The sequence below is a fragment of the Triticum urartu genome, chromosome 6A (assembly GCF_056163025.1).
Source record: "Triticum urartu cultivar PI428250 chromosome 6A, HENAU_Tu73, whole genome shotgun sequence".
NCBI classification, from domain to species: domain Eukaryota; kingdom Viridiplantae; phylum Streptophyta; class Magnoliopsida; order Poales; family Poaceae; genus Triticum; species Triticum urartu.
In genome coordinates, this window is record NC_141878.1 from 37,815,723 (window position 1) to 37,841,333 (window position 25,611).

A 25,611-nucleotide genomic window follows, 5' to 3' on the forward strand; every position below is an offset into this window, starting at 1 on the left:
TGGTCGCAATAAGGAACTTGAATATTTTTAGTCCATGGAATGGACTTTGCTCCGTAGCCTCATATAACTTAGTTGGTGCATATGCTCTTGTCTGGCATCATTTTCAATTTACAGCATGCATTATGTGGCATGGACACTCGCTACAGATGGCCATTAACTATCTGTGGCATGGTTTTGTCGTAGGATACATATTCCCATTGTGGCATGGTTTTGCTGCATTACACCACTATTACCCCGTTTCGGCATGGATCGCCGTAGTGTTCCATTTCTTTTCGCATGGACCTTCGCCACCTTTTGTCTCCCCCCTGTCTTTCCTATACACCCGAGAAAGACTATGCCTTGGTCAAAGGGAGGGCAGCAATTGATATTTGCGCCAAGTTAAAAAAAATGAAAAAAATGAGGTTGTTTGCTAATGCAACAGGATCATGATGATGATTTTACTTTGAAACAGAGGCACCAGTTTGATAGGCATCCGGATTAAAATTTTCACCAAGTCGAGTTCACCCTGCTTCGCAGGCGTACTCCACTTTGTGTGTGTGTGGGGGGGGGGGGGGAGGGGGGGGGGCATTTGTTCAACGAGATTTTGTCATCATTTATTAATTACATACACATGACAAGCTCAAAGGATAAAAAAATATACAAGGGATATTGTGTAAGTAAGGAGATCAGTACGTGCTTATTTCCACCAAATATTGTGCAAGTCTCCTGGCTTAAATAATTGGGTTGACACTATGCAGCCCAAAGCTTGGCCAGGATGGCCGGATGGTTGGTATTTATTTATTGTATCTAGCACTCCTAAATAGCATGCTTATCCAACCCAAGAGTTAACACGTACATGGTAGCATGCGTGGACTAGCTACTGCATGCGCACGGCTGAGCGGCCTGGTCGTTAGCTGCGTGCATGAGCTAGCTAATGTCATCTTTATCCAACTGATGAGCTAGCTAATGTCATCTTTATCCAACTAAACGGCCTGGTACTTGCAGCTTGACATGCAGCGTGACAAGGCTAACATGCAGGGGCAGCCACGGGAGAGTCGCACCTTCTCCAACTCCTCGCGGCGGCGCTCCGTGGATTTCTCATCTTCTGGCTGCTACCCTAGCTTCCCATTATAAAAGGCCAATGCTTGATTCACTCCTGGGGAGAGGCGGAGACAGATGGGCTGGCTGCCAGGCCGCTCTCACGCACGCAGCCGCAGCCGGCGGGCTACACACCGGAGAGGGGCACAGCTACACACACGGCCGTCAGGCTGCCCACGCACGCGTAGACGCCGCCTCCCTGCACATCCTCGCATGTCCGGAGAGGCAACTCACGCAAACTTTCATCCATCACGCAACACCTCCAGCATCTATCCATCCGTCAACGGCGCACTAGCCGGCCACCAAGCACCACATCCATTCATTCACCAACGCACACATCCATCCATCAATAGATCCATCCATCACGTAGCACACATCCATCCATCAGGAGATCCATCCATTCACGTACGCACGGCCGACGCACACACCCATCCATCCATACACCAACGCACGGCCGGAGAGGCAACTCACGGAGCAGACGGGAGAAGACTAGATCGCATAGGCGGACGAACGTAGCCGGGCGAGATCACCAGCGGCAGCGACATGGACACCAAGCTCACGTGCCCGGAGGGTGAGATTTTGATCTAATACATCTATTTTCTTCTTTCTCCTCCACATCCAGTATGCATGCACTACATGGAGAGTACGTGCCGGTCATCGGAGACGACACTCGTGTGATCCCGTCGTCGCCGCGGAGATGACGGCGCCGGAACTGAAAGCTGCACCGACACCATCGAAGCTTGTCTACGCCAAGCCTTTCATTTTCAGGTGTCATGTTCTGGCTAGAGATGACTCAGGAGCTACCGGAGCTCACCAACGACGCAGCCCAACCGCTAGCCCCGATGCTCTACCATGACGGTCTACATGTCCCTGGCGAACAGGTCACGATGTACAGGTCACAACGAACAGGTCACTGGTGCACAGGTCCATAGCGTTCCGATCGCGGTGCACATGTTTGGTGTCTTGCTTCCCGGATGAGACGGCGAGACGTAACCGGAGCTCACGATGATGCAGCCCAAAACCGTCCCCTCCTCCGAGAGGCGCACCCATCGCGGCGGACAGGTCGCGCCGGACAGGTCTCCGGTGTACAGGTTCATGGCGTCCCGATCGCGGTGAACGGATCTAGCATTTTGCTTCCCAGAGAAGACGACGCAGCCCGAGACTCGCCTTTCCCTTCATGGTGTACAGATTTTCGATGGAACCAGTGTCTGCAACGACGCGGCCAAGGACTGGCTCCTCCTTCATGAGGCGCACGTCCCCGACAGATAGGTCAATAGCAAACAGTTTACAGGCGTACATGCTTTGCACCATGTTTCTTAGAGGAGACGGGGTGGCGGAATCGGAGCTTAGTGACAACTCGGCCCGGGACTCACTTCCCCCTTCATGGCGTACAGATCTTTGGTCGAACCAGAGTTTGCAGTGACACAATACAAGACCGGTCCCTCCTTCTAGAGGTGCACCTACCGTGGCGAACAGGTCCTTGGAGTACAGGTCCACGGCGTCGCCGGCATACAGGTCACCCTTTGGCGTAGCACCAGCCCAAGGCGACGCGGCCTCTAAAATGCCACCTTTTCCACGGCCTTGTGAGGCGGCCCCCTTTGTCTTGACGGACCGCCAAATACTCGACGTCTAGCCGAGACGAGGTGCCAACCATCCCGGCCACGCCCATGTGAGCGTGTGTTAGTTTTTACACTGACGCCGGTCTCCCCAAACCATTACTCCCGCAAGGTGTAGCCCCTTGCACACCCTGATGAAGTAACCTATCGTCAAGAAGGCTAAGCCGAGCGTGACCCATGCCACGCCAACAACAAATATTCCAACGCTGCCAAGACCGACGAGGCACGATGGTCTGAGGTCTACATCGACGAGCTCGCATTTTTGTCATCTTGAAGCAACGCCGCCACCCGGCGACACTCGAATCTACTCCGACTTCTACGTCAACACACTCCCCCAACCCCGTCCAAGCTCCGACGAGGCGAAGTCACTTCACCGACATGTCTCCTTCCGATGAAGCTATCCATATCGTGCCGGGCACCGACGAGGCGAAGGCAAGACACACCGTGTCTGACACTGACGAGGCGGACACCACCAGGCCGGGCACCGACGAGGCGAAGGCCGACCATCTGTCTGAGCTGACGAGGCCAGACATCTTCATCATCGGACATCGACAAGCCGGAGGGATGTGACTAAGCATCGCTGGAGCGACGGACGTACCGCTCCACTCTTCTATTCCACCACTTCATCACCATCACCTACACCGAGCACTTGGAGAAGACGAGACTTGAAGACGACGACCATTGCAGCAGCTTAATCGGAGGTGGTCCGTGACTTTGACTCGTGGATGTAATTAATCGGGAGCCTTCCGAGGCCCCGTGAACCAGAACCTCACATCGCCCAAGTCATATCGGCAGCGCTAGCAGGCCATGGAGCGCTTATGTAATGGAAGCTTGTAATTTTGTTTCTCCAATGAGAGATTAATAAAGTGCAAGTTTACCTATCTTTTATTTGTGTACTTAGTACACTGACACGCCCGCATGTTTATTTCCTCTGGCGCGTAGAGAGATAATAACACGATAACCATCGTAGTTTGTTATTATTTTTCATGTCAAACAAAATGGCACGCCCGGTGGGACATGGTTCTCTCCCATCTCTGCTTCGTTGTGGTCGTCTGAATCGTCTTCGCCCGTCTCCCAATCCACACAGCATGCTGCATGACAAGGCATCGGCGAGGATTTCCGTTGATCGAGATCCCTTTTTCTGCAGGTGGACTCTCACACGGAAGCAACTGGGAGCCATCGGTGCTTCAGTTTAGATCGATGCCAGCAATGATCGTCATCGAGCTCGGTGACAAGGTCTACGTGCATGAAGCTCAAGATCCTGCGCAGTTCCAAACTGTGCAATCGAGGAAGGCGCAAAGGCGGCAGGCCGCCAAGGCGAAGAAGGAGCGTCGCGAGCTAATGCTCGAGGCACGTGCCTTGTTGAAGGAGTCGACAAGGGTGGATATGAAAGGAGACACGGAGGCGGCTCAACGCCTTCGCGCCAAGGCTCCCAACAGGCGGGCAAGAGCGGCGTCCCATCACGCCTCTACCCCATTTCCACACTTGAAGCCTTCACGACCAGCACCCCGACGCACCGAGGTTGAGCTGCTCGAAGGTTTGGAGGCCATCGCCCAGAACTTGCGGAAACTCATGGCGAACGCACATTTGTCAGAAAGCCCGCGCCCTCTTCGGAACTATAGGAGGAAGTATCGGAAGGTACAACGACTCCACCAACAAATTACCTCACGCCTTGCTCAGAGCACGGTGCCTGAGGAGGATTGGTCCCTCGAAGCAAGGGACTTGGCGGACAAGGTATTCACTTACCAGAGCACCCAGGCCCCTCCGTACGACTTGTTCCCTGACGACTGGGCGCACGAGCCAACCAAGATCAAGCAGCTGGTGAGGAGGGCCATTATGAAGGAGTTCTGGGAGCGGCGTTCACGCAAGGAGCCTGTTCTACCAGGCCCTACAGTCTCCATCAACCTTGAAGATACTCGAAGGGGGGCATGGGCGCCATGCCTCCACACCTCCGCGGTTGACGGACGATCTCTCACCAACAACAACAGGTTTTCTGTCCTTCGCCATGAAGCACCAGCGCCACGTGACGAAGACGCTCGGCGAGAATTTCGCCAACTCCAAGAGCAGATGAACAACATCCAGAGGCGGCTACTTGATCCCGCGGCACCAAGTACATCATCAACACAGGGTGCAGGAGGGACCAGATGTCAAGCCCTGAGTCATCGCCCTCAACATGAGTGCCACACGTTGGCACCTCGACGACCACCGTCACCAACCTGACACTTTCAACAATGGAGGCATCCCAACATGCCCCCACATTGGAACCGATGGTCAAGACACCAGGAGGAAGAAAGGAACACACAGCCCACTCAGCAATGGCGACCACGGGAGCCTTTGCGACCGACGCTTCCACCACGGCCATCTTCCCCTCCCAGATGGGGAGATCGTCCACAACTACAGGCAACGATGGACAGGACTTCCTCATCTGCGCGACGACCTGCACCACCACTTCTCCCCACGCCACCAGTGCCACTAAGAGTTGGCGCCGTTCCAACGGATAACCAACACAAGCGCGAGAGGCGTCGGAGAAACCGCCAAGTTCTATATAAAGAACTCGAGGACTTAGTCCTTCGACACACCCAGGTACGCCTACGACCAGATGGCGCGGTCGTTCAAGAAAATGATAGAATCAGGTTCCGCATCTCCCCCGACTTAGAACGGCACGAGCGGTATAACTACCTGCTCAGTCGTTTGGCGCCGAAACCGCGCAAGTCCTCCACACGCAGCGCAGAGCAAAGGAGCAAGGAGATGCCTTCTTCATCCCTTCCCCCAAAAGACGGTGAACAGGTGAAGGTGTCCACGACACCACCCCCATTGGAGGACCGGAAGACACCGCCCCCGACGGCCACACCGATGGACGGCATTGAAGTAACCAAGTTTACGACCTCCACCAACAACGAAGCGGCTCCTGATGCTACATCCAATTCCGCTCTCGAACCAGACGCAACACTTCCCACGAATCCTCCTCTTGTTCCTTCTGATAGGTTGGACCAAGATGGGGAGGCTAATAAGCTTCAGCACGAGGCAGACAAAGCGAAGGAGCCAGTTGAGAAGAACCTTGCTTTGTGTGGTACACTAGGAGTGCAACCTAGTCAAGAATCAAGTAATGGATGGTGACCTCCTCGCATCACCCAGGAGTTTGGCTATCCTTCAGATGAAGAGATAGTGCCAAACCCTAAGGCGGACTTCCGGAAGACTTTCTTACCCCGCCTCGGCCATGTGTGTGCATGGTTCAAAGGAGCACAGGGGGGCCCTAAGACAAGCTCTCCGACATCACAAGAAGGTGCAAGATCCAAGGCCCCATGTCTTCCTGTAACTGTAGGCAAAGGATCGCTAGCGGATGGAAGCACTTCACGACATCGAGACATATCACCATGCCGCTACACCGACATTAAGGCTCGTCTTCCTGAAGACCCTAATGAACTTCACCAGGTTGCAAGTCGGCCTGGAGCGAACACGCGACTGAGGTCCATTGCACGTCAGAGTGTAACTGATGGGCCTGTTGGAGATGGAGAGCACCAGGACGACCTCGACGACGAAGAGAGCTTCTCCAACTCATCTTCTTCGCCTTCGTTGGAGATGCACCCGAAATCTCCTCCTTACCAAGACCTTTTTCCGTCTGACTTATCAGATTCTGAAGATGGTATGGGAGATCTCCACACTGCGCCAGTTTGCATAGTGAACAGTGGCGGTGCCCCTGAAGATCCCGATGCAGTCGTCCAGGAGCCAGGTGCCGCAAATGCGGTAGCGACGCGTCAAGCTTCCTTAGAAGAACAGGTCAGGGACCAGCGTCAGACAATCAACCAATTGTCGTCAAAGCTTGACCAGTTCATCGAGCTCATGATGAACAACCAAGGCGCTCCATCACGAGGCGTGCCGCAACGGGTGGTGGATCCACAAGAAGAGCTACTTGGTGACACTCATGCAGTGCCACCACTTAATGATGTGCGTCAACGCCAAGACCCTAGCACGCACGCTCGACCATTGGTTAGCCCCGTTGGTTCTGCCAACATGGCGCCAAATGCGAGCATGTTGAAGGACTGCCACGACATCGTTGAAGATATGGTGGCCAAAAAGTTCAAAGCAAATGATGATAGATCAAGCCCCTCGCACCTCAGAGAGTGAGCTGGAGAAGCCTTATGAGGCGTGGCACGACATGGTCGCATACCCCTCAGGGTGGCACCCACCGAAGTTCCGCCAATTCGATGGAACCGGTGATGCAAGGGAGCACTTGGCGTACTTTGAGGCGGCATGCGGCGACACGGCAAACAGCTCGTCACTCCTCTTGCGTCAATTTTCAGGGTCGTTAACAGGACCTGCATTCCATTGGTACAGTCGTTTACCGGTTGGATCCATTGGAAGTTGGGCGGGCATGAAGGAAGTCTTCAAGAAGCACTTCGTCGCCATGAAGAAGGACTTCTTCATCGTCGAGCTGGCGCAAGTTCCACAACGACGAGATGAGTCCATCGACGACTACATCATCAGATTCCGCAATAGCTATGTGCGCCTCGCTAGAGAGATGCACCTGCCAGGACTTCCGTGACTTGAATCGAGCCTGCCCCAAAGATGACTTTCCCTTGCCGATCCCGGAGATAGTCGTCGACTCCACCACGGGACACGGCGCACTATCCTTCATGGATGGTTCATCAGACTACAACCAGATCAAGATGGATCCGGATGACGCCATCGACACCGCTTTTAGAACCCCAAAGGGCAACTTCTACTACGTCGTCAAGCCGTTCGGATTGAAGAACGCCGGTGCAACGTACCAGCGTGCCATGACGTACATTCTTGGTGATTTGATCCACTATTCGGTGGAGTGCTACGTCGACGACATGGTGGTCAAGACCAAAGAACGCGAGCATCATCTAGAAGATCTTTGAGTGGTCTTTGAGCGGCTATGACAACATCAACTCAAGATGAACCCGTTGAAGTGTGCCTTCGGTGTTCAGTCGGGCCTCTTCCTTGGCTTTGTCGTTCGTCATCGAGGCATAGAGATCGAGCCTAAGAAGATCAAGGCCATCATCGACATGCCACCACCCCAAGATCTTAAGGAGTTGAGGTCATTGCAAGGGAAGCTAGCGTACATCCGACGCTTCATCTCCAACCTCTCCGGAAGCATCCAACCCTTCTCGAGCCTCATGAAGAAAGGAGCTCCGTTCGTGTGGGATGAGGGATGCCAACGCGGCTTTGATGATATCAAAAGGTACCTCCTTAATCCACCTGTCTTGGCAGCTCCTGTCAAGGGGCGCCCACTCATTCTATACATTGCAGCGCAGCCTACTTCGGTGGGTGCTTTGTTCGCCCAAAACAATGACGAAGGGAAGGAAGTGGCCTGCTACTACTTGAGCCGCACCATGGTGGGGGCCGAGTGAAATTACTCTGCAATAGAGAAATTATGCCTGGCCCTAATCTTCGCGTTAAAGAAGTTGAGGCAGTACACGCTAAAGCACCAAATCCAGCTCTTCGCAAGAGCGTACCCCGTAAGGTACGTGCTAACTCAGCCCACGCTCATGGGACGACTGGGAAAATGGGCGCTTCTCATGATGGAGTTCGATATCACTTTTGTCCCTCAGAAGGCAATCAAAGGGCAAGCCTTGGCGGAGTTCCTCGCGGCGCACCCGGTGCCACATGATTCCCCTCTCATCACTGATCTTCCTGATGAGGAGGTCTTCACCGTCGACCTCGACGCACCGTGGGAGCTCTACTTCGACGGCGCCTCTCGCATGGAGGCCGATGCTGATGGAGCCCCAAGACGAAGGGCAGGCGCAGGTTTGGTGTTCAAGACGCCGCAAGGAGGGGTGATGTATCACTCATTTTCCCTCCTCAAAGAAGAATGCTCAAATAATGAGGCAGAGTATGAGGCACTCATCTTCGGCCTTCTCCTGGCGCTCACCATGGATGTCCGCTCTTTACGGGCCTTTGGTGACTCCCAGCTCATTGTTTGTCAAGTCAATGACATCTACGAAGTTAGCAAGCCTGAACTGGTGCTGTACTACACTGCGGCCCGGAACCTCATGAAGAAATTTCAACATGTTGAAGTGCTCCATGTCCCACGAAGCAGAAATGCGCTTGCTGATGCCTTGGAAAAACTAGCGGCAGCATTGGTGCTCCCAGATAATAAAACCATGCAGGTAAATATTGAAGAAAGGTGGCTCCTCCCAGCTGTTCTGGATCTTATCCCGGCGGAGTACGAAGTCAACTCCATCATGACGAACACCGTGGAGGAAGACGAGTGGCTGCAACCCTTCCTTGACTATTTCAAGCATGGCAGTCTCCCCGACGACCCCGTCGCGAGACGCCAACTACAACGACGACTCCCCTTTTATCTTTATGAAGCAGGTGTCCTATACAGGCGGTCTCATGGATAGAAGGTTCTACTTCGGTGCGTCAATCAAGGTGAAGCCGAGAAGATCCTCCAGGAGATGCACCATGGAGTCTGTGGCGGGCACCAAGGAGGAGCTAAGATGTATCATAACATACGTCTTGCAGGATACTACTGGCCCGGCGTCATGGCGGAATGCCTTCTGGTGGCCAGGTCATGCCACAACTGTCAAGTACATGGCGACTTCAAGCATCAGCCGCCGGTCCCGCTTCACCCTACAGTTCCCTCTTGGCCATTTGACTCCTGGGGAATCGACGTCATAGGCCTCATTGAGCCCCCGTCATCCGGGGGGTATCGTTTCATTCCTCGCCGCAACAGACTACTTCTCCAAATGGGTGGAAGCCGTCCCACTACGGGAGGTGAAGAGCGACAACGTCATCAAGTTCCTAGAGCGAAATATCATATATCGCTTTGGGATCCCACACCGCATTACCTCCGACAATGCCAAGGCATTCAGGTCCAACAAGATGTACAGGTTCAGGGAGAAGTACAAGATCAAGTGGAACTTCTCCACCGGCTACTACCCTCAAGCCAATGGGGCGATCGAAGCCTTCAACAAGACGTTAGGCAAGATACTCAAGAAGACGGTGACAAGACACAAGAGAGACTGGCATGATCGTCTCTTCGGGTCCTTATGGGCTTACCGCGTTACAGTCCGTACCCCGACACATGCTACTCCATTCTCTCTCATTTCTGGGAGTGAAGCCGTACTGCCATTGGAAGTCCAACTACCCTCTTTACGGGTGGATCTCCAGGAAGGACTCACCCATGATGAACAGGTACAACTTCGTTTCCAGGAGCTTGACGCCCTTGAAGAGGAGCGACTTCATGCCCTGCAAAACCTGGAGCTCTACCGCCAGAACATGGTGAGAGCCCACGACAAGCTCGTCAAGCAGCGCGTATTTCGGAAGGGCGATTTGGTCCTCGTGCTCCGTCGACCCATCGTCATCACGCACAAGACGAAGGGGAAGTTCGAGCCAAAGTGGGAAGGACCATATGTCGTCGGACAAGTCTACGACGGGGGTGCATACTAGCTGATTGATTCCCAGGGAGTCCGGCCTATGCCTCCAATCAACGGAAGGTTCCTTAAAAAAATACTTTCCTTAAAATGTTGCCTCTTTTGTTGCCTTTTTCTTTTCTTTTCTGGGGAAGACCCTTTTTCAGTGGGCTATCGGATCCATGATGCACTCTTCGTTGCATGTTGTGGATATTTTCTAGGTCTCCCCAGTTTTAACGGACTCAGTCCAACACCAAAAAAACTGGCTTTCCCCTACCACATCATGTTGTTGATTGAAGTTTCGGCTACCCCAGGACTTGTTGGAGGGTGGCACAATGTGTCAAGTTGCAGGCAGAGCGGCTCCTACACCGACAATGCACGACACGTATTAGGCGTATGCTTTCGGAGGCAGCGGAGACGATTACTTGGGCACTTCTGAGCGCCGAGACCCCGCGCCCTTCATGTTTCCTGTCATGCTTCATGTTCACTGAGGCTCGCATCCCAGGGGAGACTATAGGAAAAGATTCATGGTGGCTACCTGGCCCAATGCAAGTTGGTTCGGTGCCTAGCCACATGACAACCCTGGGATACGCCACCAAAAAGCTCCAGATAAAATGCCAGAGGGTTTTCTTAGTCCACAGAGGTGAACAGGTGCTTTCCAAGTTCTCAAGGTGGGTCTTCGAGAAGTCATGAAAGAAGAATCCCCGAGAAGTGCAAGAAAAATCCTCAAAAAGTTCAAGCAAGTTCATGAAGTCTGCGGCCAATCAATCCGCACAAAAAAAATCCAGAATCTCCACGAAGCAATCAAAAAAAGAAAAATCCCAAGAGTCCAAGAAGCAGTCAAGTTGTCCCAAGCAGTAAGAGACACACTGGAAAGAAGGCGGAAGGTAGATGTTGACCATCCCTCAATCAGGCATGAAGAAAAAACCGCCAAGCTGTTCTCCCAAAACCATCTACCCTAAACCTACCATACCCAAGTCCCTGGGTTCATGAGGCATGTACAAGGGGCATGGCGGGCTGTGGGGCCCCTCCGCACGATGATGGGCTAGAATATGAATCTCTGTTGCCTCTCGGAAGCATCCCGAAACACGGCGTCTTCATACACGTACACCGAGGCTTATGCAGTTGTTGAGTTGTAATCCTCATGGTATTTCGACGATTCTCGATGACAAGTCCTTTGGTAGCCTTCTCGGATGTCACACCTATAGCTGGTGTATAACGGGAAAGCCAACATTAAAAAAAACAACCAAACCTTCCTTTTCGTTTTCTTCCTCCTTGTTCGCTTTGTTTTTTTGGGTATTTCTAGTTGTTGTACTTCCCCAACATCTTTTGCAGGCAATGAATAGGTACTTCTCGGCGTTGCTGATGCCAACACGACGTCAAGTCTCTACACCAACCAACAACACAGGCATCGGGGGCAACCCCGTACGCCTGTGGATGTCGATGATATCCTGACGTCAACCTGCTATGTTGATGGCATCTCGGCAACCAATCATCTGCACCAACATGAACAATGGGTGTAGGAAAGAAGCACCTGAGCTCAGGAGGTGCCGATGTCACTCCGGCACCCTGTCTCCAACAACAATGAAGCTTGGGGGAAATATCATCCCTCGATCATCCATAAGGCTGATGGTGTCCCGGCATACCACCTGGCGATACACTATTCATGGTGAAACAGAGTTGTCGATGGTCTACTGACGCCTCACCTACATCATCACTGGAAGATCACGGGAGCAGTGTAATGCGCCAGTGCGGCTAGCATGAATCTGTGAAACCCTTCGATCTAGTCGGCTGACACCGCAACAGCTAGGCGGTCGCGACTAGGTTGATAAAACTTCTCCAAAATGTAGCATGGTATTGCGCTGCAGAATGGAGGTAAGCTGAGATCGCTTTGTTGATCGGCGCCATAGAAGCTACATGGCCCAACAAGCTGTCTCAGAAAGCGGAAGGATCTACCCGCGTTATCTTTAAATTAAAAAAAAAACAAGGCTACAAGTAAATTGCGCCCGTCGGTCGAACATTTTCATCAAGTCAAGTTTGATCGCTCCGCGCTCGAACTCAACTTGGCGAGGGGGCATTTGTTCGACGAGATTTTGTCGCGCGAAGTATCTATGAGCGCGGAAAGTTTTTTTATAATGTTTTTCCTAACTTCTCTCTTAGAATCACAGGAGGAACAAATACGATAGTGTTTTGCATGTGCACGTGAATGGGAAAGCTTCTCCATGCCTATGTGTATCTAGCTAAAGCTCACAAGATGGCCATTGCTGTTTCACTAACTTTTTTTTCTAGTGTGGACTAAAGAATCAGAAACGGATGCATGCATACATTGCATGTTAACTAGCAGGCTTAATCATGGATATATAATTAAATATTACGGCCAATGTTTCAACCTGACACGATACTAGTTCAAAAGCCACGCTCTAGCTCACCGCATAGATATAATTTGTACGTGTCTCAGCTGGTCCACCGTATAGTCATAGGCTGATTAGGCACAGATTAGGGGGCTGGTCAGTGGTTGGGATAAGCATGCACGAGCTGCCACCGTGGGAAGAGATAAGCACCGCTCCACGCTTCTCGCTAACGAGGCGCTCACCCAACTGAAAATCGGCGGCGTGCTACCTTGCCGCAGGGATCGCAGGCAACCCTAGCCCCCTGCCTATATAAAGGCACAGATCCTTCACGCAGGGAGACCACGGAGAGACGCCACAAGGCCGCCGCCCTTCACAACGCACACACCCATCCATCAGGAGATCCATTCATTCATCACGCACATTCATTCGTCGCCGGTGCTACATCCATCCGTCGCCGGCGCACTCACCAGCCACCAAGCACGCATCCATCCAACTCACCAGCCAGCCATCACGCCCATCCATCCAACACACGGCAAACCCCTTACAAAACACCAGAGGCAAAACGCATTTTGCAGGAACCGCAGCCGCAACGGAGACCGGCGGCCATCCGTACAAGGGCGGCAAGGACTTCGGCGACATGAACACCAAGCTCACGTTCCCGAAGGGTGAGATTTTGATCTAATACATCTATTTCCTTCTGTCTCCTCTCTAGCATGCATGCGCTACGCGGAAAATATGTGCCGGTCACCGGAGATGACCCTCGTGTGATCCCACCGCCGCCGCCGGAGATGACGGCTCCGAAACAGCAAACTGCACCAACACCGCCGGAGATCGTCTATGCCAAGCCTTTTATTTTCAGGTGTCATGTTCTTAGCTGGAGATGACTCAGGAGCTGCTGGAGCTCGCCAACTACGCGGCGCAACTGCTAGCCCCGGCGCTCTACCATGGCGGCCTTCATGGCGCTTGGCGAATAGCCCACGATGTACAGGTCGCGACGCATGGATTGCGACGAACAGGACCACTGTGAACAGGTTCACGGCAAAGGATACACAGGCGTACAGGTTTTGCATCACGTTCTTGGAGGAGACGGCATGGCGGAACCGGAGCTCGCTGACGACGCAGCCCGAGTCTCGCTTTTCCCTTCATGACGCATAGATTGCGATGAACAAGGCCACGGTGGACAGGTTTTGTGTCACACTCTTGGAGGGGACGGTGCGGCGGAACCGGAGCTCGCCGACAACGCAGCCCCCCGCCTTTCCCATCACAACGTACAGATCCTTGGTGGAACCAATATCCGCAACGACGGGTCTAAGACCGGTTCTTCCTTTAGGGGGCCCGCGTCCCCGACGAACAGGTCAATGGCGTACAGATCCATCACTGAACCAAAGATTGCAACGACGCTGTCCAAGACCGGTCCCTCCTTCGAGAGGCGCACCCACTATGGCGGACAGGTCCTTAGTGTACAGGTCCATGGCATCGCCGGCGCACAGGTCACTCTTTCGCGTAGTACCAGCCCAAGGCGACGCGGCCTTTGCGACACCACTTTCCACGGCCCTATGAGGCGGCGCCTTTGCCTTGGCAGACCGCCAAATACTTGGCGTCTAGCCAAGATGAGGCGCCAACCACCCCGGCCACGCCAATGTGAGCGCGTGTCAGTTTATTTTTACACTGATGCCGGTCTCCCCAAACCGTTACTCCCGCAAGGCGTAGCCCCTTGAACACCCCGATGAAGCAACAGGTCATCAAGAAGTCTGAGCTGACCGCGACCCATGCTACCCCAACACCAACTACTCCAACACCGCCTAGACCGACGAGGCACGACGGCGAGGGCGGGCGCGGCCACCGCTAAGGCCATGCCACTTGCGGTGCGTGTACCGACGAGGACACGGGCTCTGCCGCTACCCACACACACATCACCATCATCATGCATGGAGGACGAGAAGCGAAGACGACGAAGACGACCACATAGCTTAATCGGAGGTATCTCGCAGAGCAACCCGCAGGAGTAATTAACCGGGAGCCTTCCGAGGCCCCGGGAACCAGGAGACCGCAATCGCCATAGTCAGGCTGGCTGCGCTAGTAGGCCACAGAGCGCACTTTTTCTTTACGGGATCTTGTACTTTTGTTTCTCCAATGAGATTAATGAAATCCTTGTTTCCCGCATCCTTTTCATTGTGTACTCAGTACACTGGCACGCCCGCAATTTTTCATTTCCCCTGGCGCGTAGAGAGATAGTAACACGACAACCATCGTTGTTTGTTATTATTTTTCGTGTCAAACAAGGATTACAAGAAGGCGCGCGAGGAGAAGGACCTGCAGGAGTTTCTTGCAAAATTCAAGAAAGATCGCCAAGGCAACATCACTCCGATTGAAGAAATCAAGTTCCCTCCTCTTCAAACTGAACATGTTAAGCCTTCTGTAAGTACTGCCTTTTCTCCTGAGCAGTGGGCTGAGATTGAAAGTCGTATTGCTGAAGGTAACAATCTAGTCTATCAAACTTTTGTAGAAAATACTAATGCTCAGAAGAATATATCTCAATCGTCTAGTGGTAATAATGGTGTAGCTGTTAGTGTGCAAAACCCTAATCTGACTTTACCTATTGCATCGGCGCCTCTCGTGCCGATGACTTATTATCCTACCAAAACAAATCAGATTGTGGCTACACCCATTAATCCTATTATGAGCATGACAGGTTCGGTGGCAACGCCGAACCAAACTCTACCCACAGCTACAACCACTCGACCACTACCAAATTATGGGTCGAGATACATGCCACAATTCCTACCTACAGCTAGTAACCATACTCTTCCTATATCACTGCCACAAGCTTCATTGTCCACTACGGATGATGGTCTAGCTAATCTTAGAGAGGAGATGGCTAAGATGCTTAGAGAGAATTTTGGAGTTGAGTTACCTCGGAATCGGATTTACCAAAAGCCGTACCCTGAGTACTTTGATGCCATCCAGTGCCCTCCGGGATATAAGATTCCAGATTTTGTTAAGTTCAATGGAGAGGGCACAAAAACCACATGGGTGCATGTTAGTCAATACTTACCACAACTAGGTGAAGCAGGCTCACTAAATGAGTTGAAAGTGCGTTTGTTTCCTTTATCTTTAACTGGTACTGCATTTTCATGGTTTTCTTCTTTATCACATGGTTCCATTCGGGTTTGGTCACAGCTAGAGCAGAAATTTCATGATCACTTTTATAGCGGCAACAATGAACTCAAGTTATCACATCTAACATCGGTTAAACAGAAGCATGATGAATCGGTCTCCGATTACGTCAAGAGATTCAGAGAAACAAAAAACCGGTGTTTTAGTTTGATGATAACCGAGAGAGACTTGGCAGACCTAGTGCTGAGTGGTTTGAGAACTCCCATTAGAGAAAAGCTAGACGGTTATGAGTTCTTAAATATCAACCAAGTCTTACAAAGGGCTTTGGCTCAGGAAAGCCGAAGCAAAGATCTCAAAGAAGTGCATAGATACAAAGCCGATCGTCCAAAGATGAATATGGTGGAATATGATAGTGATCACTCGGACGATGAGGGTGATGTTTTTGCTACTGAATTTGTTTGGCCATGTAAGTCCAAACCCTTTACTTGCAATGATCTGAAACCGATTCATAAGAATCGTGATGAAGAGATGAAGTTTACTTTTAACATTGCCAAGTGTGATAGAATATTTGATGCTTTGCTGCAGGCTAAGATTATTAGAATATCTCATACTTTACCGCCGTTTGAAGAGCTAAAACGGCGTGCTTATTGCAAGTATCATAATTCTTTTTCTCATGCTACTAATGATTGCAATGTTTTTCGACGACAGATACAATCGGCCATTAATGACGGACGATTGAACTTTTCTGAGATGCAAGTTGATAAACAGCCTTTTCCAATGAATACCATGGATTTGGAGGGGAAGAAGCTACTCATTCGGCCGGAGGTAGCCGAATCTCCTAATAAAGCTAATGTCATTGTTGGTGAGCCCAGGAAAGACAAGGAGGACAACAAGGTCTTGGGGAGACAGGTTGTGCTTGGTAAGCAACCTGATGGCAAGGAAGTGATCAAAATCATCATCAAGAATCCTACACTCGGGGCAACTGCAAGTGCAAGAAAATGCTCATGTGAGATTTGTCAAGCCCAAGAGTCCAGAAATTGGCAAGTGGAAAAGGAATGAAGTTAAAGTACAGCGCAAGCGGATCAAGCCAACTTTTGATATGTTGTTGTCCAAGTACACCAACCAGTCGGCCGGTTCTAGCTTTAATCAGCCGACTCATCTGAAGCGACCAAGGTCACCATCAGCTGATATGTTCAGTCAGTATATGAAACCGAGTGGACCAAGGGTGCCGCTTCCAGAAGAGCATACGCAATCTGTTTGGGATCGACTTAACTATTCATATAGAGGCCGACTGAACATCGGTAACTATCGGTCGGCTGGTCAAAACATGCGACCGGATGGAAATTATCCGAGTGTAAGAATGCACCCAGGTGGAAGCTATCCGAGTGAAAAAATGTGGACGAGTAGATTCCATCCGACTGAATTCCATCCGAGTGATATTCATCCGAGTGGATTCCATCAGAGTAAAAAGGTGCGCCTGAGTGGAAATTTCATGCATCTGAAAAGTCGAAAAGAATGGCGTGTTAAATCACCAAGTGTTGCAGCAGTTGAGCCGGGAAAAGGCAAGGAGAAAATGGATGCCGACTCACTTATCTTGGGCACCGAAACATTCGCCATACAGCAGCCGATTGTGCATAGCAATCCGACTGAGCCGATACTTGCTATCGCGCCAAAGCACTCGGCTAATGACCATGAAGCAAGCACCAGCCGAGGAAAAACGAGAGATCCTAAATACACTCAGCCAAAGTTGTGTCCTCCAGGGCTAACAAAGACACAAAAGAGGAAACTACAGAGGTTAAGGAGTCAAGAGATGGCAGAACAGGAGGCCGAGAAACAAAGGGATAAGTTGTTCAATGACACTCGACCCATGGTTCCACCAAAACAAGTGTGGGGGCCTAAACAAATACAAGATACAGCAGCTTCTACATCTATCACAGCAATACCTACATCACCAAAGGAGGACGATGCAACATATATGACATCGTCTGCAACACTTCTTACTTATCCATCACTCGGACAAATTTTAGAATCGGTGGATGCACTCGAGGAGGAGGCTGATATGTTGGACTATGAGTCTACGCCGGTTCATGAAGGTATGGATATCAATATGGTGTACTACTTACCTGCTGAGTTTCGTGTTGTAGATGAAGAAGGGGAGGTGGCTCAGCTGGATTTTGGCCCTAAAAACGCAATATTCGAGAAGCCAAAAGAACCAGTAACGCATCTTAAACCATTATATCTCAGAGGTCATATCAATGGGTCACCGCTCACTCGGATGCTTGTTGATGGTGGTGCTGTGGTAAATCTTATGCCCTATTCGGTCTTCAAGAGATTGGGTTTGCCTGATGAAGAATTGATCAAGACCAATATGGTGCTCAATGGATTTGAAGGCAAAGAGAAAACTGAAGCCAAAGGTGTGATGTATGTGGAGCTTACAGTCGGAAGCAAAACTTTGGCTACTGCATTCTTTGTCGCTGAGGTGCAAGGTAACTACAACGTCATACTAGGCCGTGATTGGGTTCATGCAAACCAGTGCGTGCCATCCACTATGCACTAGTTTTTGATTCAATGGGTTGATGATGAAGTGGAAGTTATTCACGCAGATAACTCGGCCTGTGTTGCTTTGACCAATGCATCAGTGGATGGGCAACATCCCAATGCTACTTGCTTGACGGGACGTGACTTATCAGAATTTGATTTTCTCAGCGCAACCAAGAATGGTTTTGTGCCCGTCTCTTTAAAGCCGAGTGAATGCAATCGGCTCCAAGGTATGATATGTTTAAATGGATCCTAATTCCGAGTGGTTACAAAAATGTCTTGTAAAGTATCGGTCCAATGAGAACGATATGTATGAGTCTATAGAGGAGTTGGATGAAATGGATAAACTTGGACAAGGTTTTACATCAGCCGATCCATTAGAAAAGGTAGATATTGGAGATGGTTCAGTCACTCGACCGACATTTATAAACAAAAATTTGAAAGCCGATTGTAAGGCTAAGTTAATCGAGCTACTGAAAGAATATGTTTGTTGCTTTGCATGGGAATATCATGAGATGCCAGGGTTAAGCCGAGAGCTAGTGGAACATCGGTTGCCTATAAAGGCCGGTTTTAGACCTTATAAACAGTCGGCCAGAAAATTTAATCCGAAAACATATGACCGGATCAAGGAAGAGATCGGTCGACTGCTTGAAGCTAATTTCATTCGACCTTGTAGGTATGCCGAGTGGATTTCTAACATTGTCCCAGTAGAGAAGAAAGGATCTGGCAAGTTGAGGGTGTGCATTGATTTCAGAGATTTGAATAGGGCTACACCCAAAGATGAGTATCCTATGCCAATAGCCGATATGCTTATTAATGATGCTTCCGGACATAAGGTTATTAGCTTTCTAGATGGTAATGCCGGATACAATCAAATTTTTATGGCCGAAGAGGACATGTACAAAATGGCTTTCCGATGTCCTGGTTTCCTTGGTTTATTCGAGTGGACAGTGATGACATTCAGATTAAAAAATGCTGGCGCCACGTATCAAAGGGCTATGAATTTGATTTTTCATGATTTACTCGGTGTCATAATTGAAGTTTATATTGATGATATTGTTGTCAAATCGGATGCTTTTGAATCTCACTTGGCCGATTTGCGTTTAGCTTTTGAAAGAATGAAAAAGTATGGATTGAAAATGAATCCTTTGAAGTGTGCTTTCGGCGTGTCAGCTGGCAAGTTTTTGGGTTTCATTATTCATGAAGATGGTATAGAGATTGATCCCAAAAAGATAGAGGCTATACAGAAGGTGGAGGCTCCAACATGCAAGAGAGATATGCAAAAGTTCCTTGGCAAGGTCAATTATTTGAGAAGGTTCATAGCTAATCTATCAGGGAAAGTTGATGCATTTACTCCTATCCTTCGGTTAAAGAATGATGTTGATTTCACTTGGGGGGCAAAACAGCAAGAAGCATTTGATATGATCAAGAATTATTTGTGCACTCCTCCGGTGATGAAAGCACCCAAGCATAGGGAACCCTTCAGACTTTACATTGCAGCAGAGGAAGGAGTTATTGGTGTTGTTCTAACTCAAGAGACCGAAGGAAAAGAGCATGCCATCACTTATTTGAGCCGCCGTTTATTGGACGCAGAGACAAGGTATACATTTATTGAGAAATTATGTCTATGCTTATATTATGCTTGCACAAAACTGAGACATTATTTAATGCCAAGTGTTTGTGTAGTACCTTGTCAAACCGATGTCATTAAATACATGTTGCATAGGCCAATTCTTAGTGGTAGAATTGGCAAGTGGGCTTATGCTTTGATTGAATATGATTTGGCTTATGAATCTCTAAAATCCATGAAAGGCCAAATTGTTGCTAATTTCATTGTTGAACATCGGATTAATAACAAGCATGATGTTGATATGAACCTTGTTTCATTAGTACCATGGAGATTATACTTTGATGGTTCAGTTTGTAGCAATGGCCAAGGTGTTGGTATTGTTTATATATCTCCTCATGGTGCTGTTTTTGAAGCCTCATGCCGCTTAGAATATTTTTGCACAAACAATGAAGCCGAATATGAAGCATTGTTATTCGGCCTAGAGATGTTACTTGCTATAGGTGCTACACATATTGAGGCTTATGGTGATTCGTTACTAGTGGTGCAGCAAATATCCAAAGTCTTTCAGTGTTTGGACGAATCACTTAATGTTTATCTTGATAGATGTCTAGATATAATTTCTACTTTGGATTGCTTTAGCATTGCTCATATATCTAGACATGACAATTGGAAAGCAAATGAATTGGCACAACAAGCATCCGGATATCATGTTGATCATGGCATGTTTCATATCTCTCAAAGACTGATGTCTTGTCTTGCCAATATGGGAGAGGCCGAACCTGAACCCACTGATTCGGCCATTAACAAAAAGTCTAGTGCAGGTGACAATCCTGACTGGAGGAAGCCCATTGTTGATTACTTGTGCAATCCGAGTGAAAGGGTGGACAGGGCTGTTCGGCGTATGGCTTTCAAGTATACAATGAGAGATGATGGTCTTTATCGCCGAACCGTCGATGATGTTCTTCTAAAGTGTTTGGACGAGGACCAGGCAAGAGTTGCTATGGGAGAAGTACATGAAGGTATTTGTGGCACTCACCAGTCGGCTCCCAAGATGAAATGGTTATTGCGACGTGTTGGGTTTTATTGGCCGACTATGATTAATGATTGCTTCAGATATTATAAGGGGTGTGAAGCTTGTCAAAAGTTTGGTGATATTCAATTGGCTCCAGCTGCTATGTTACATCCTATTATCAAACCGTGGCCTTTCAGAGGTTGGGGTTTAGATTTGATTGGACAAATCCATCCGTCTTCCTCAAAAGGGCATCGGTTCGTATTGGTGGCAACCGATTATTTCACTAAATGGTCTGAAGCAGTACCTCTCAAGAACATGACGCATACGGAGGTAATTCAATTCATATCCCAGCACATTATTCATAGATTCGGTATTCCTCAAAAGTTAACTACAGATCAAGGTTCATCTTTCATGTCACACCAAGTCAGAGAGTTTGCCGAATCTTATAACATAAAGTTGCTCAATTCCTCTCCATATTATGCCCAAGCTAATGGACAAGCTGAGTCTAGCAATAAAATTTTAATCAAGCTCATCAAGAAGAAGATTGAGGATAATCCAAGGAGATGGCATGACTTGTTGTCTGAGGCATTATGGGCACATAGAATCTAAAGGCATGGTGCTACGAAAGTGACTCCATATGAGCTAGTATATGGTCAGGAGGCTGTTTTACCGATGGAAGTAAATTTGAATGCTTTGAGAATAGCCAAACAAAATGATTTATCGGCAATAGACTTCTATAACTTGATGATGGACAACATTGATGAGGTTGCTGATAAACGTTTGGCTGCTTTGAATGCCATAGAGAGAGATAAGTTGAGGGTGGCAAGGGCTTACAATAAGAAAGTCAAGTTGAAGAATTTTCAAGTTGGTGATCTCGTTTGGAAAGTGATTCTGCCGATTGGTTCAAGAGATAGAAAATTCGGGAAGTGGTCTCCAAGTTGGGAAGGTCCTTTTAGAATTACAAGAGTTGTTCCCGGAAATTCATATTTGGTGGAATCAATACAAGGGGCATTGTTACGTCGAGCTCTCAATGGCAAATATTTGAAGAAGTACCACCCGAGTGTGTGGCAGGAAGCCTAAGTGGGCATTGGCCGATATATGATTATCGCCCTTAGTACAAACATGGCCGATACATAATTATCGCCCTGAGAAAAATAAATGGCCGATGGAGTGTTGATATCGTCCTTAGAACAAACACTATGCATATTATTTTTCGGCGTGCAAGCTTTGCCGAAAAACAGGGGGGCATGTGTTGACACCTGATTTTGGCAAGATACAGATTGCAATGAAGATGGTCTCGAGTGAATGAGTTTTCAGCATAAAAATATTCACGTCACCGAGTGGAGCCACTTTGATGTTTCGGTTATATTCATTCGACTTTATCTTACGGACCGAAACTATACTCCGAGTGGCATAGTTCAATGTTCTGAGTGGTTTTTGGCCAATCACGTCTTCAAGATGACCTCGGATGAAGGACCACTCTTAAGGAATTGTCTTTTTCTCGTCGAAGCAATCGATTTTGATATATAAATCATCTCAATCCGAGTTCATATGCAAAAGTTAGAGACAATATACTACAGACTGAACCTCAACGGAAATATGGCGCGAGGTGCCAGACACTTGTCTGATAGGTTGCGCGAGTAATTCGTCCATCAATACGGCCATGAATCGAAAAACCTTCAACATGGAAAAGTTTCTTCTCGTTGAGCCGATCGATTTTCATATATAATTCGTCTCAATCCAAGATCATATGAGGCCTAGAGAGACAAATCAAGATCGGGCTATGTTTTCAGTCGGAAATCCGAGTGAAAAGTTTACCATCCGAGTGAAAGTTTACGGTCGAGTGAAAGTTTACGGTCGAGTGAAATTGTACGGTCGAGTGGAAGTTTGCTAACCGGATGAACTTATTATTATCCAAGTGGAAATATAGTCATCCAAGTGAAAATATGATCATCCGAGTGAAATTTTCGTCCAGGTGAAAATATTCCGAGTGAAAAGATTACCATCGGGACGAGAACTTGCCGATTGAATAAGATAGTGCCTTCCGAGTGGAAATATAGTCATCCGAGTGGAAATATAGTCATCCGAGTGAAAGATTGTCTTCCGAGTGAAAAAGTCCAATCGGACGATCCGAGTGAAAGTATCTAATATCGAGTGGATGAGCTCAAGTCCAAGTGAAATTGAACATGTGCTCGAAAGTTTATCAAAATGACCTTGGATGAAGAAGTGTTCAATACAGAAGTTGTGCGTATCATCAAGACGGTAAATTTTGATTTTGGAGTCATCATCACCAGAGATAATATATAGCCTACAAATTCACTACGAGACTCGGATAATCCAGTCTACTGCAAAACCGAGTCCGACTGGAAGATAAAGATGACCTCGAAAAGTATTCAAGATGGCCTTATTTGAAAAAAATGATCAACATGAGAGTTGTTCGTATCGTCGAGGCGCACAAGTTTGATATTTGGGCCGTCTCGATCAGAGATCATATGCAAGCCTGGCGGCCCGCGCAAGACGGAACACAGGGTATGGGCCAGATTCAGACTGAATCCGAGTTGGAATAGAATTAGGACTCTAGGACGTGAATTGATATAATTTTTCTTGTAAGGAAAGCCTAGATGAATCCTTTACTTGTACGGGAAGTCCAGCCGCCTCTTATATATGTTGAGGGTGACGGCCGATTGAACAACACACAATCGAACAAATCAATATACTACTTTTTCATCTACATTTTATCTTTCCACCGTTTTTCTATCTCGTTCTTCGCTGTTCTTCGTGTTTGAGAGCTGCGAATCCCGAGGCTCTAGGGGCGAGCGAATCGACCTAGGGCAGCCCATAGCCGCCGCACTCCCTGACGGGGTCCTTTCCGGGGGTGTGGGGGTTTCGGGTCTGCAAAAGCGCCCGTCGACTGTCTTGCGTATCGCGCTGTCGGTCGGGTCTCCTTCGACGTGAACTGCGGTGAATCACCCCCGGCGTCGAGGGTACACGTGACGTGTTCGTGTGTCAACAACTGGATGATTGCAAAACATGACATGTCAAAATTAAAAAGTGGTTAGGAGGTCTTCTGTATAGTGCAACTACATGAGGTGTCTCCCATTTAAGCAAGTCAGCCACACACTCTGGACGGAAAACTTCCCACATAAAGTTATCAGATGGGCACCTCGTGGAGAATAGCCAGACATGGTTTGTTGGTAGGCGCCATGCCCGACAAAATTTAATCAACTCTGGAGTAGAATAGAACTGAGGCTTGCCATGACCGAATTCCGTCACAGCTGTAATCACAGCTACAAAAGCCAAAATAGAATTGATAATGTGGAAATTGATGAACTGGAACAAATGCAGCAAGTGACTTCATAGTTCAGAAGGAAAATGAAAGGATAATACAACATTTATAGCCTGAATACAATATCAGAGTGAACTAACAATGACAAACAAAGTATACACTGAGCACTATTTAGTCAGGAGAAAAATAGGCATACCATAATAATCCTTAGGCCTTTGCCCATGGTCTCCTAATACAGCCGTGACAAGTTCCATTGAAACGCTTATTCGGTTTTTCTAGAACCACAAAACAGAGGCAAAATCAAAAATCTTAAGAGAACTGCTGACAACAAAAGGCACAAAGGATAAAGTAAGCATATGCTTGTTTGTGCTTAATTCCAACAAACTAGCTCCAACAGTGAACTAAGCACCAAATCGTGTTGTAATTTAATAGCTAGGCTTTAGATTTTATATTTTGCTTATGTGAGTTTGTACTAGTTAAGAAAGATGTCAAATTAAAGAGCCATGCTGACTAAAATACAAGTGCAAAAATATATATAAGAAAATAATATTCCCCTAGTTGCACCCAAACTGTGTGCTAAAGAATTGACGTGTATCAAGTACTGAAAGGCTAACAGACACATGAACATGGAAAACAGAAGTCAACACATGAAATTCTTGACAAAACCTGCATTGGGTGTGGAATACCTCGAGACAATCATTGAATTCCGCTTGCATCTTAGGAGCTTCTCTCCCCCAAGCTTCACGAAACAAGCGACCCAAAACAAAAACGCCCACAGCAGTGTAGCTACAAGCAGAATTTTGCCTTCAGTCAAAACACAAATAGCTCAAGAATAATGCAGATAAAAGAGCAGAACGTACATATGTCCAAAGCTGTTCTTGGAATATGCACCACCATGGTTACCAGCATACATGAACAAAGACCCTGAATGCTTGAGTGTAACCTGAAGAATACAAAATATCTTAAGCAGGATAAACACTTCTTTTTTAGGCAGCAGGGTAAACACATCAAACAATCAGTATAGGCTCTAATTTTAGAACAGTTAATAAGGAAAAAATGACGAATTAGATATACCTCCATGGTAGCTAATCCATGCGACACCATCTCAATCATCCGGGTCCTTGACTGCAATCACACAGGGGAGTCACAGTACAGATTCTAGAGTTAATATCGAATTTACTGAATGGGGATAAGAGACCCCAAATGAGCCAGAACTCGCTGTGTTACTAAAATGGTCTACTGTACAGTCTGTTCATCAATATATTTTTATTAAGGACAATAAATACGTTTGTATTGATCGAACCCATCAAGGTCTCTGCAGCGCTGTTAAAGACTTACAAGGACAAAAAGAAAAAGGGGGGACATCCAATGGCTGAAAAAACAGTGGAGCGCATGCATTACTCAGAAATAAAACTCATATCACCACAGTGCGATGGAAACCAAGAAAGTGAGCAATGTTTACTGATTTAAGGAGTTAAAAAAAGAATCACTGGAAAACAGAATCTATCTATTGATCAGATTTACTGAACACAGTAATAGTAGAATCGTCACACGTTATTTTCCGAACCAACTTAGACAAACTGAGCCCAGTTCAGGTGTACCAGGAGCATTAAGGCAGCCAGTCCCATCAGCACTAGCTAATGTAACTAATTAAAGTTGGGT

General features: G+C 48.3%; 1 protein-coding gene across 1 annotated transcript in view; it reads right to left on the bottom strand.

The window, feature by feature from the left end:
• The window catches only part of LOC125516447 (tRNA ligase 1-like), a 46,208-nt gene that overhangs the window by 19,860 nt on the left and 737 nt on the right, over nucleotides 1-25,611 (bottom strand). Inside the window, exons 3-7 of the mRNA XM_048681885.2 lie at nucleotides 25,024-25,074; nucleotides 24,810-24,892; nucleotides 24,636-24,735; nucleotides 24,146-24,224; nucleotides 23,827-23,950 (exon numbers count right to left, since the gene is read on the bottom strand). Coding sequence (XP_048537842.2) covers nucleotides 23,827-23,950; nucleotides 24,146-24,224; nucleotides 24,636-24,735; nucleotides 24,810-24,892; nucleotides 25,024-25,074 — 437 coding nt within the window. The remainder of the gene's footprint in view (nucleotides 1-23,826; nucleotides 23,951-24,145; nucleotides 24,225-24,635; nucleotides 24,736-24,809; nucleotides 24,893-25,023; nucleotides 25,075-25,611) is intronic.